This window comes from Drosophila biarmipes, chromosome 2R (assembly GCF_025231255.1).
Source record: "Drosophila biarmipes strain raj3 chromosome 2R, RU_DBia_V1.1, whole genome shotgun sequence".
In the NCBI taxonomy this organism is placed as follows: domain Eukaryota; kingdom Metazoa; phylum Arthropoda; class Insecta; order Diptera; family Drosophilidae; genus Drosophila; species Drosophila biarmipes.
In genome coordinates this window covers 14,474,100-14,483,728 of record NC_066615.1, presented here as the reverse complement: position 1 = coordinate 14,483,728, position 9,629 = coordinate 14,474,100, and the positions used below count along the sequence as shown (strand labels likewise).

The 9,629-nt window shown below is 47.0% G+C and overlaps 2 protein-coding genes across 7 annotated transcripts in view; both read right to left on the bottom strand.

The window, feature by feature from the left end:
- Positions 1-104: 104 nt before the first annotated feature.
- Positions 105-6,720, bottom strand: LOC108036635 (phosphatidylinositol phosphatase PTPRQ). Its single transcript, XM_050888313.1, has 18 exons — positions 6,615-6,720; positions 5,569-5,723; positions 5,277-5,412; positions 5,100-5,212; positions 4,524-5,027; positions 4,303-4,455; positions 3,951-4,238; positions 3,589-3,899; positions 3,346-3,514; positions 3,166-3,288; positions 2,786-3,103; positions 2,341-2,682; positions 1,665-2,283; positions 1,406-1,605; positions 1,278-1,348; positions 1,086-1,220; positions 654-1,028; positions 105-593 (listed from the first exon to the last, which is right to left on the bottom strand). Exons 2-18 carry the CDS (start codon positions 5,696-5,698, stop codon positions 267-269), a joined length of 4,314 nt encoding a protein of 1,437 aa, XP_050744270.1. The 5' UTR covers positions 5,699-5,723; positions 6,615-6,720; the 3' UTR covers positions 105-266.
- Positions 6,721-8,681: 1,961 nt separating this feature from the next.
- Positions 8,682-9,629, bottom strand: part of LOC108036388 (protein Shroom) — a 46,987-nt gene continuing 46,039 nt past the window's right edge. For all 6 annotated transcript variants that reach the window (XM_050888285.1, XM_050888287.1, XM_050888286.1 and 3 more), the window contains 2 exons: positions 9,320-9,577; positions 8,682-9,251 (listed from right to left, as the gene is read on the bottom strand). In XM_050888285.1, coding sequence (XP_050744242.1) covers positions 8,988-9,251; positions 9,320-9,577 — 522 coding nt within the window. In that variant the 3' untranslated portion in view covers positions 8,682-8,987. The remainder of the gene's footprint in view (positions 9,252-9,319; positions 9,578-9,629) is intronic.

Sequence of the window (9,629 nt, the reverse complement as noted above, 5' to 3'; positions counted from 1 at the left end):
TCGCATTTGCCGCCAAGTTTGAATTCAAAAAATCAAAATCGAATAGATATTCCATATAAGTCCTCCTTTAAGTCCTTTTTAAATAAAAATAAATCCTTTAAATAAATACACAAAAAAAAACTTTTTTGACGGCTATACAATTTCTTTTTCATAAATAACATTTATGTACAAAAACAGTTTTTTAAATACAAGTTTAGACACATTTTCTTTGGCTACTATTGCTGATGAGTTGTGCTCGTTGGCATAAATGCTATGGACAAACACTCTCACATATTGCTGCTCGCAGTGGCTCCTTCGCTTCCCTCTGGTGGATTATTACTTCGGAGTCCATTTAATCGTGCCGGTAGCTGCAGGGTGGGCACACCGTTCTCCAGATCGGCCATTGGAGCAGATGCCACGAATCCATTGTCCCCGCTGCCGACATCCACATCCGGGAAGCTCACCTTCTTGGGAGCCGTAATAGCTGGTATACTGACGGACTTGGGACGTCCCTCCATTTTCAAGGCAGCGCGGGGAATCTTGTGCTTCACCAGCTCATAGGTGCAGGCGTAGAGGAATGTGTACTGCTGCTGCGTCTGGACCATTTTCATGCGCTGGAAGTTGAAGGTCATTAAAAACAAAGGTATTACTAAGTTAATTTCAAAAAAACCCACCTGAAATCGTAACTTTTTGACTGTTTCGAATATGTTTATCTTCGACTCGCTCTTCAAACGCTGCATGATCAGATCCAGACCTATAAAGGTGCCCGTCCTGCCCACTCCAGCACTGCAGTGGACCACAATGGGCGAGTAGCTGGGCCGCCGTTCCGCCTTCACCTTCTTGACGAGGGTGATCAGGTGCATGGGGTCCTCGGGACAGCCGTGATCGGGCCACTTCTTGAAGTAGAAGTGAACCACCTTCTCCTTCAACCCATACTTGTCGTGCACCACTGTCAGCTCGGTGCGATCGTACAGCTCAAAGATCTCCTTGGACTTCACGGTCACCACCAGGCCACGCATGCTATAGGGGTAGTACTCATGGCACTTGACCTAAGGGAGGGGAAATCTATTTTATATAATTTTTGGGGAGGGATTTTATACGCCCACCGTATTGCCCTCTCGAAACTGGGTAACCTGAACTATGACCCGCACATTGTACTGCAGGATCATGCGCCAAAAGTCCATCACACTCTCCGGTTTGGGTCCCTGGGTGGCTATGTACTCCTTCTTGCGTGTGTGACCCTATAGAATAGTTAGCTTATAAAAGAGGAATCTCCAGAGGTACACTACAACACATACATCTATAAAAGAGGCATTGATGTAGTCCGATCCCTCCGCATCTATGTCCAGGATCACACGGTTCTTGTCATCTAATAAAAGGAAAGTCCTTAAAGAAGGGTTTCTTAAGTTCCCAACCCAAGACTCACAAGGATATATGTCCGCATAGCGATTCTTGTGGCAACCCAGCTCGGAGGCGGCATAGCTGAGCTCCAGGGCCACCACGGTGATCTCCTTGAACTCCCTAGCCAGCTTCTCCGGCTTGGCCACCTCGGCATAGAAGATGGCGAAGTTCTTGGCTATGACATTGCCAAAGGGATCCTCAATGCCCTGCCCAGAGTCGCGTTTCCTGGGAGTAAAAAGATAAGTTATAGGGAAGAGAAGATTTCCCATTAACTGACGACTTACCAAGCCAATCGCTTTCGCACCCAAAGAACCGCCAAGCCCAGGACAAAGGCTAGCAACAGACAGCTGCAAACGCTGACCAGGATTAGGGTGACCTTGATGGCCGCCTTGGTCTTGAAGTTCAGGACCGCAGCATCGCTGTAACCAGAGGCGGTGAAGAGTCGTACGACCACATTGTAGTCCGTATCGGGCAGCAGTGGGCCATTGCAGAATCTTTTCGTGACCTCCGAACACTTGTCCAGGCCGATGGTGAAAACTATTTCCTCAGTGGACGAGGAAGTGGAGTTCACCTCCACAATCCTTCCCTGCCGCTGGACGGGCACCGGATGCCACCGCTCCTCCGTGGTTTGGTACTGCAGGCTGCAGTCCCCGGTGCCATCGGCTCCGGCCTCCTGGTAGGACAGAACCGGGGGCCAAACGTCACCCGTTGTATCGTACTCCAGGGCTGGAACTCCGGCACAGCTCCTGCGCGAGATCATCAGCGCCACGTACTTGATGTCCCCCGAGTCGGAGGTCATGATGTCCGCTGGGAGACGCACGATAGCCGTTTTCGTTGGACTGCTGGTCTCCTCCACATTGGCACGCATTTGCTTTATCAGCTCCTCACTCGGTGCGCTGGGCACTGAAAAAGGGACCCATGAGTCGGGGGATCCTTCATTCTTATCCGGGGAATACTTACACCCCGCAGGGGATTGCCACTTGCCCTCCACGCTGCCGCTTAGTCGTTGCACCTTTTTATTCTTCACAGTCACCTGCACCGTGTAGTCGTACTGAGGATTCATCTCCGTCTCCGTGTAGGTAACCTGTCCCAGCGGGTTCCCCGTGTCCAGTTCCACCTTGCGCTGAAATTCGATTGTGGAGTACTGATCCCTCGTGCCCTTGAAGCCCAGATGGAAGTACTCGATGTCGCCGTTCGACTTGCAGGGCACCTTCCAGGTGATCGTCACGTTGGCGCTGTACTCGGTGTTGCTGTTCTCCGGACCCTGGGGCGTTACGGTCAAGTGGGTCACGATGTCGGATACTGAAGGGTAAGAGATGCAGATTTTAATAGGAGTTTTATTCATATGGAAAATCGCAACTGAAGCTAGTTTTCAATGGATATTAGATAAACATAACTGACCCACCTGAGGGTAAGGTAATTCCAATCACGGGACTAGTAAAGACGCCCATGCCGAAATCATTCTGGGCCGCCACCTGCATCATATAGCGCACCGCCGGAGCCAGGCCCGTGAAGTTGACATTGGGCTCGCCCTTGGTCTCCGACTTGGTGTCCTGAACAACCGCCGCACAGTGCTCGGGCACAAAGTAGCTGGCCTCGTGGCGCATCAGGAAGGTCTGGTAGTACTTGATGGGTCCATTTGTGTAGGTGGGTTCAATCCAGCCAAACAGCAGGCTGCTATCGGTGGCTCCTCTCAGCTCAACCTCCTCCGGCTGCTCGGGAACTGGAAGAAATATTGGAATTAGGATATCCCTGGCTGATCCTAAGTCTTCTGACATGACTTACAGTAGGTTGTGGTCTGCAGACCAGCCGTAGTCAGTGGTTCCATGGCTCCGGCAATGTTGTACAGGATTACTTTGCAGACGTAGGTGGTGTAGGGAGAGAGTGGACTGAGACTGGCATTGAAGCCTGAGAATGGAGGGGGATGAGGACATTATCAAGGAGGTCTAAGACCTGGACACCCACCTTGCTTGCTGTGTCCCTTTACATAACTCTCCGCGTAGGGATTTCGCACTGTGGTGGTGGCATTGCAGCTGAAGAGGGCGTATATCGTCTCGCAAGTGTTGTTATAGTCCGCATTGAAGGCGGTTAACTCGATGAACTCGGAGCCAGCTTGCTTCATTTCCAGTTTAACCTTTTTGGAAATAGTTTTAATAGAGTGAGATTAGTGCATACATCAGAGATATATTGTAGCTAAGTATATCTTGCCTTGGAGCTATCCACTATGGCTGCCTTGGTCTCCACCGGTATGTGTTTAAGCTGCCCGTCGAGGCTTTGCAGGGTATAGGGGATGATCTGGATGATGTACTCCTGACAGGCCAGGAGATTCTTGTCGAAGGTCACGGTGGTGTTCTGAGTAGTTGTACTCAGCGCCTCGACTTCGACTAGCTTGCCGTCGTCCATCCAGCCAGAGAGCCGATAGCCATCGATGCAGAGATCAGCGTAGGCGGGCGTCTTCCAGCTTATCACCATGGAGTAGGCTTCGGGATCCACCTCGGGTTCCAGGACCTCGGTGGGCTCTGTAAAGAGAGAATAAGTTACAGGCTAATTATGAGTACAGATCCACTTACGATCCTCGCCAACGGTGCTCTGCTCCTGGTACCTAGCTCCCGAGCTGCCGTTGACCTGGATGGGCACAATCTCCACTAGGTATATGCCGCATGGATCGAGGTTCTCAAAGGTGGCGGACCTCTCCTCTGTAACCCGCTCGAAGGTTTGGTTCTCCGAGCGCTGAGTGGGCCCCGTCAGCTTCACACTGTAGTTGGCCACACATCGGGGGTGATTTTGGGGAGCCGACCAAGTCCAGCTTAGCTGGGTGGAGTCCGCAGTGGCACTGGGCTCGTAAACGGCACTGACCACTGCGTGAGTATGATAAAAAATAAGTGATTTTTTGGTAATACAAATATAATCCCTGATACCCACCCTTCTCAGCCGAAGTGAACTGCTGTGAGGCCTTGGCAGTGTTGTTCTCGTTGATGAACACTTGAAAGGTGTAAAGCTCGCATCCTTGAAGGTCGGTTAGGAGATACTCCCTCAGCTTGCCATCGGAGGAGACGTCGCTCCAATCGCACTGAACTTGGGTGGTGAAAGATAATGAATTCCTGCAGAACGATAATAATATTTTAAGAGCACTCAACACTTACCTTCAGTGTCGGGACCATCCGGAGTGGTCTCCATTGTGGTGGCAGTGACGTAGTCCATGTCGTTGGTTGTTTCCGTGCTGGGTTCTTCAGTGGTGGAAGTATCCCTACCACAATCCTCGCGTCTCCACTTGAAGACATAGTTGCTGATGCAGTTCTTCTCGGTGGGATCGCCCCAAGTGACTATCGTAATACCACTGGAGAGGTTGGTTACATTCATGGTGAGATCACCGGGCTCCGCATACTCGGTGTCCACTTCGGTGGCATCCGTGTCCACCACTATGCTGGCGTTGTTCCGGGTGGCCAGGGTCACCGTGTGCGTCACACAGGCACTCAGTTCGTAAAAAGTTTGCGAGTTCTTGTCGCTCAGCTGCATGGCGGACTTGGAGTTCTCCGATGACTTGGCCGTGATTTCGAAGGACTCCACACAGGCGCGATCGGTTGTCTGCCAGGTCACTTTGATGGTGTTCGCTGTGGCCACCACCGCGGTCATTGTGGTCCTGGGCTCTACGGTTATCCATGGTTTTGGATTGAAGTGCTCCAAAGTTAGGTATTCTTTAAGGTACTATATTAACTCACGTTTATACTCAGTGTAGGCATAGATCGTTTGGTCTGAAGGAGGGTGGTGACCCACGACAGTTGACCGGAAGGAAACCACGCACGAGTAGAAGGTGCACGGATTAAGGTTTTCGCTAGGGATTTAAGATATAGGGTATGTCAGGGATCCCAAGAAAAAACCCTCGACTTTTGGCATACCACACGTTAGCTTCGTTGGCTTTGGTCTCCGTTCCGGATCCATTGCGGCAGGTGACTCCATCGATGGCATATTCCGTCTCATCGGGAAGGCTGAAAGCCAGTGTATAGACCGTAGAAACCACAGTGACGTCCACCTCTTAAAAAGCATAGTTATTAGTAAGTATCTCATTATTCTGTTTGGATAAGGTATAGAAAAATATCAAGATAAGATCTTAAAGAGATGAACAGTAAAATTCCTATTATTGTTGTTATTTTTTATACAATTCTTAAGAAAATGTCATGGTATACTTACTATCGGCTAGCTCCTGGTTCCCAGCCAAGGCAACTGGCGCAGTATCGTTTTGTCCTCGAGCCCAGGCGATCCACAGGGTGAGGATCAACCCGTAAACCTTGAACGATGGCTTCCAATATTGGCTGTCCATCCTTAGGGCCACATTGTTTGACTCGCTGTGGCAGTGAGTAAGGCGTTATTAAATTTTAATAATTAATGATAAACGCCGAGGAGCTAACACAACCGGTTGCCTGTGGTATTTTCCGCGAAGCATTAACCCCGGCCAATTGCAAATCAGTTGGCTTATACACTTTTAATTTGTGCATAAACAAATATATAAGAGTTCACTGTACGTGCGCGAAACGAAAGGTGATTTCGTAAACAATTCGTGGCCGCCGTACTTTCGAAAATCTCGCAAATCCCTGGGAAGCGATGATTCTGTATCGCCGAGTTGCTGACCAGCGCAACAAGCGAACGAATAAATAAGTATTTCATACAGTCTCCTGCTCTTTTTTGAATCACACTAGTCGCTGAACTATTTATGGTAATTTCAGAAATTCCACAAGTAATTGGAAAATGTAAACAATAAACGGGACGAGATACTACAGGGAGCTATCTGAGAGTCGGGCGAATACACCCAATGGAGTCACGATTAGGTGGGGAAATAAAGGCGTACGGCAGCGAGTCCAATGTCAGGCGCAATTTTTCGGATCCCGAGAATCTTATCGAGGCACTCCACAGGCTGGAGAGCTGGCCAGCAGATATAGACACTGATAATAATCTGGCTTGTTGGACAACCCAATAACACTCGCAGGAATTAGCCACTGACTCGAACCCGCATGCAATCACGGCTCTGTTTGCAATCCCATCGCGGATTCGCCTCTGGATTCCCTACAGGGGACTATCTATAGACCCAACTAAAAAGCCGATATGCGAGTGCGTCACCGAGGGCCTAATCGAACGAATAGCTCGAAATTGGCACCGCTAATTACTAATTTCAGTTGTCAGTGCGGCGGAAGCGGGCGAAGACAGCTCTTTAAAGCAAATAAAATCACACTTTTCGATACCTATTGATGGCTCGCTGTTATCAGGAGCAGAGTCTGCGGAGTGGAGTCAATTTGCCAGGTTGCGGGTAAACAAATCACTTTGCCCTACTACTCCGGGCTTTCCGAAACACCCAATAAGCCAATAATAACAATTTAACGTTTACACACAAACAAGCGGCCTTTATCATCGGCACATAATCAGTGTCGGTCAGATAACAACAAAAAGGCATATGGATGGGTCATAAATGGCTTTCGGTTCGGATTTCCAAAGGCCATAATGCGGAGGATCTGCTGGCTGGGGCTTAGCTTCCGTTGCCGAACTGAATCACAATACGATTCCGATACGATCGATCTGGTTAGAGAACCCATTGGTTATCTTGGTTGGGGGTGTAATGCGTACAAATGGCTGATTAAATCGATCGCTGATAACACTTGGAGTGCCTAAATTTGGCAACGATTTACATTATTTGGCAATTTGGCCAATGAAAGGCTGAGATATTGCTGGGAACACTGCACTCACAGGTGACAAAGTGTGGGCTTTTATTGTAGCTTTTCGGGGGAGCGCGCGACCGCGGATATTTGGGCACTAGCACCACTTAGAACGAAAGTATCGCCCGAATACTGGCTACTATAACCGATTCCTCTGAGAGGTTCTCAAACACTGAGCTGATTGCTGGTTATTCCGGCGCCGAGAGGGCCCTGATAAGGAGGTTTACTCCCATGGCGAGTGTGTGAGTAAGATAACAACGAACTCAGTTGAGTTACATTTGGCAAAACGCAGTGTTGACTAGCGAATCAGGCAGTTGTAAAACACATTGAGAGTTTTACTCAAAAGGTATAGTAAATCACAACCTAATATGGTCTATAACAGTTTAACAGGTTTCTAAACACTCTAGCTGCAAACTAATCATAGCTTAGGCTCCTAATACTCTTTTGAAGGTTATTTGCTTGCCAATATTTCACCTTTCATTTTCAACAAGTTAAACTCTTTTGGGAAACACAATTTAAAAAGCGCGCCAATTTTCCGCACTGTTCACACTGCTCTTATATGAAAGCAAGGGTTAAAGTTCCGGTTAAAAATTACAATTGACAGTCAAATGAATATTGTTATTAATTCGTGTCTGAATACACGATTTTTATTTAATAATAGGAAGTGCGTGAGATTTATGGTGATTGTTTAAAAACCCATGTTGCACACCTTTTGCTACACTACACTTTAAAAGATTTCGCATTCAAAATATCAAGATAAATAATGTTAGTTAAAAATAAAATAAAAACATCATAGAAGTAAAACCAGGCCCCATTTGATTTACAATTTTAAAAACGTTTAAAAGCTATAATTTGTTATATGTTATTTTCCCACTAATTTTCAGAAATAATTTAAAAATTTTATTTCCAAGCCTAGAAGGTTATATGTTAAAATACACCGAAGATATAATTTTTTCATATTATTTTACCACTAATTTTCCGATTGTTCCTATGACAGTTATATGATATAGTCGTCCGATTTTGATAAAATTTAATTTAACATTCAGAACTAACTAAAAAATGTTATTTCCAAGCTTAGAAGGTTATTTGTTAAAAAACACCGAAGATATAATTTTTTGAAAGAAGACTTTTGGGAAAGTTTCAGCCCGATAGCTCTAAAACTGCGAGACTAGTTTGCGTAGAAACGGACGGACAGACGGACAGACGGACATGACTAGATCGACTCGTCTAGTGACGCTGAGCAAGAATATATATACTTTATGGCGTGGAAAACGTCTCCTTCACTCCGTTGCAAACTCCTGACTGAAATCATTATACCCTCTGCAAGGGTATAAACAAGAATGAAATAATTTATTTTTAGTATCACGGAAGTCAGCAACAATCCTTAAAAATTGTACATGGTGTTACTAAAGTTGATTACTTTTTAAAACTGCAAGGGTATACAAAATTACGCTTGCCGAAGTTAACATTCTTTCTTGATTCATCTGAATATGGTGGCAATAAGGCTTTCAACTAAATTGTAACTTTAAGTATTCAACCTGATGAATATAGCCTACTTTCAGGCTGCCCCGCAATTCGCTTCATTTCAAAATGCAAGAATAGTAATTTTCAAGTTTTATTAATGCATAAAGTTTATCTTTGCTTTGATAATTATGTAGAAAATGCTTACACCTATGCGGCCGATATATAGAATAATTAACCTACTAGCTAGTTGAAAATCACAAATGAACATACAATATTTATACATTATAGTGTGGGTGTGGTAATTAAGCACATCGTTTTAAACTAATACACATTGCGGACTGGACTGGCAGATCCTGTGAAATCTCTCGATCGGCTCTCAACTTTGAGTTGACAGCAGGGAGAATCGAATCGGCCAAGTTGGCAATCTGGCAGTCAGCCAGGTTAACAATCGCTTTGGACTAGCGCATCGCTGAGGGAACTAAGCTGCTCCTCGCTGCCCTTGATCCTTTCGGCCAGGTCGCGAGCATCGGCGATCAGTTTGGCCTTCATGTTGATGAAGTAGTCGTAGTCGGCACACATGTCCGCACTGAGGTTTTTGCCCAGCAATCCGGCGATGCTGGTGCCACGTCGGTCTATATCCGCCTTGAGGCGCTGCGCCTCCTCCAGCTGCTCGTACAGCCGATCCCGCTTCGATTCCAGCGCTCCCTAAGGTTCGGAGAGATATTAGCATCAGTAAAGTGTAACTGAGGATGTGTAACCGATGTGAGACCCACCTTTTCCTGCTGGCGCGTTTCCAGGCTGCACTCCGTTTGGGCCAGACGCTCGGAGAGCGAGAGGAGCAAGCTGGTGATGTGACCCACGTCGTCGACGTAGGTGCGGAACTTGGAGGCTTCGCTGGGACGCACCTTCTCCGCCAGCTTGGCGAAGAGGTCCTGGCCCAGCTTGTCATTGGTCGAGCATTCCTCGCTGATTGTCTGCTGCTCACGCTTCAGGGAGCCAATTTTTTGGTTCAAATGCTTGATGAGCTCATCCTGAAAGAAGACAAGATATGGGTCATATAAGATTGCCAAAAAATAAATATTA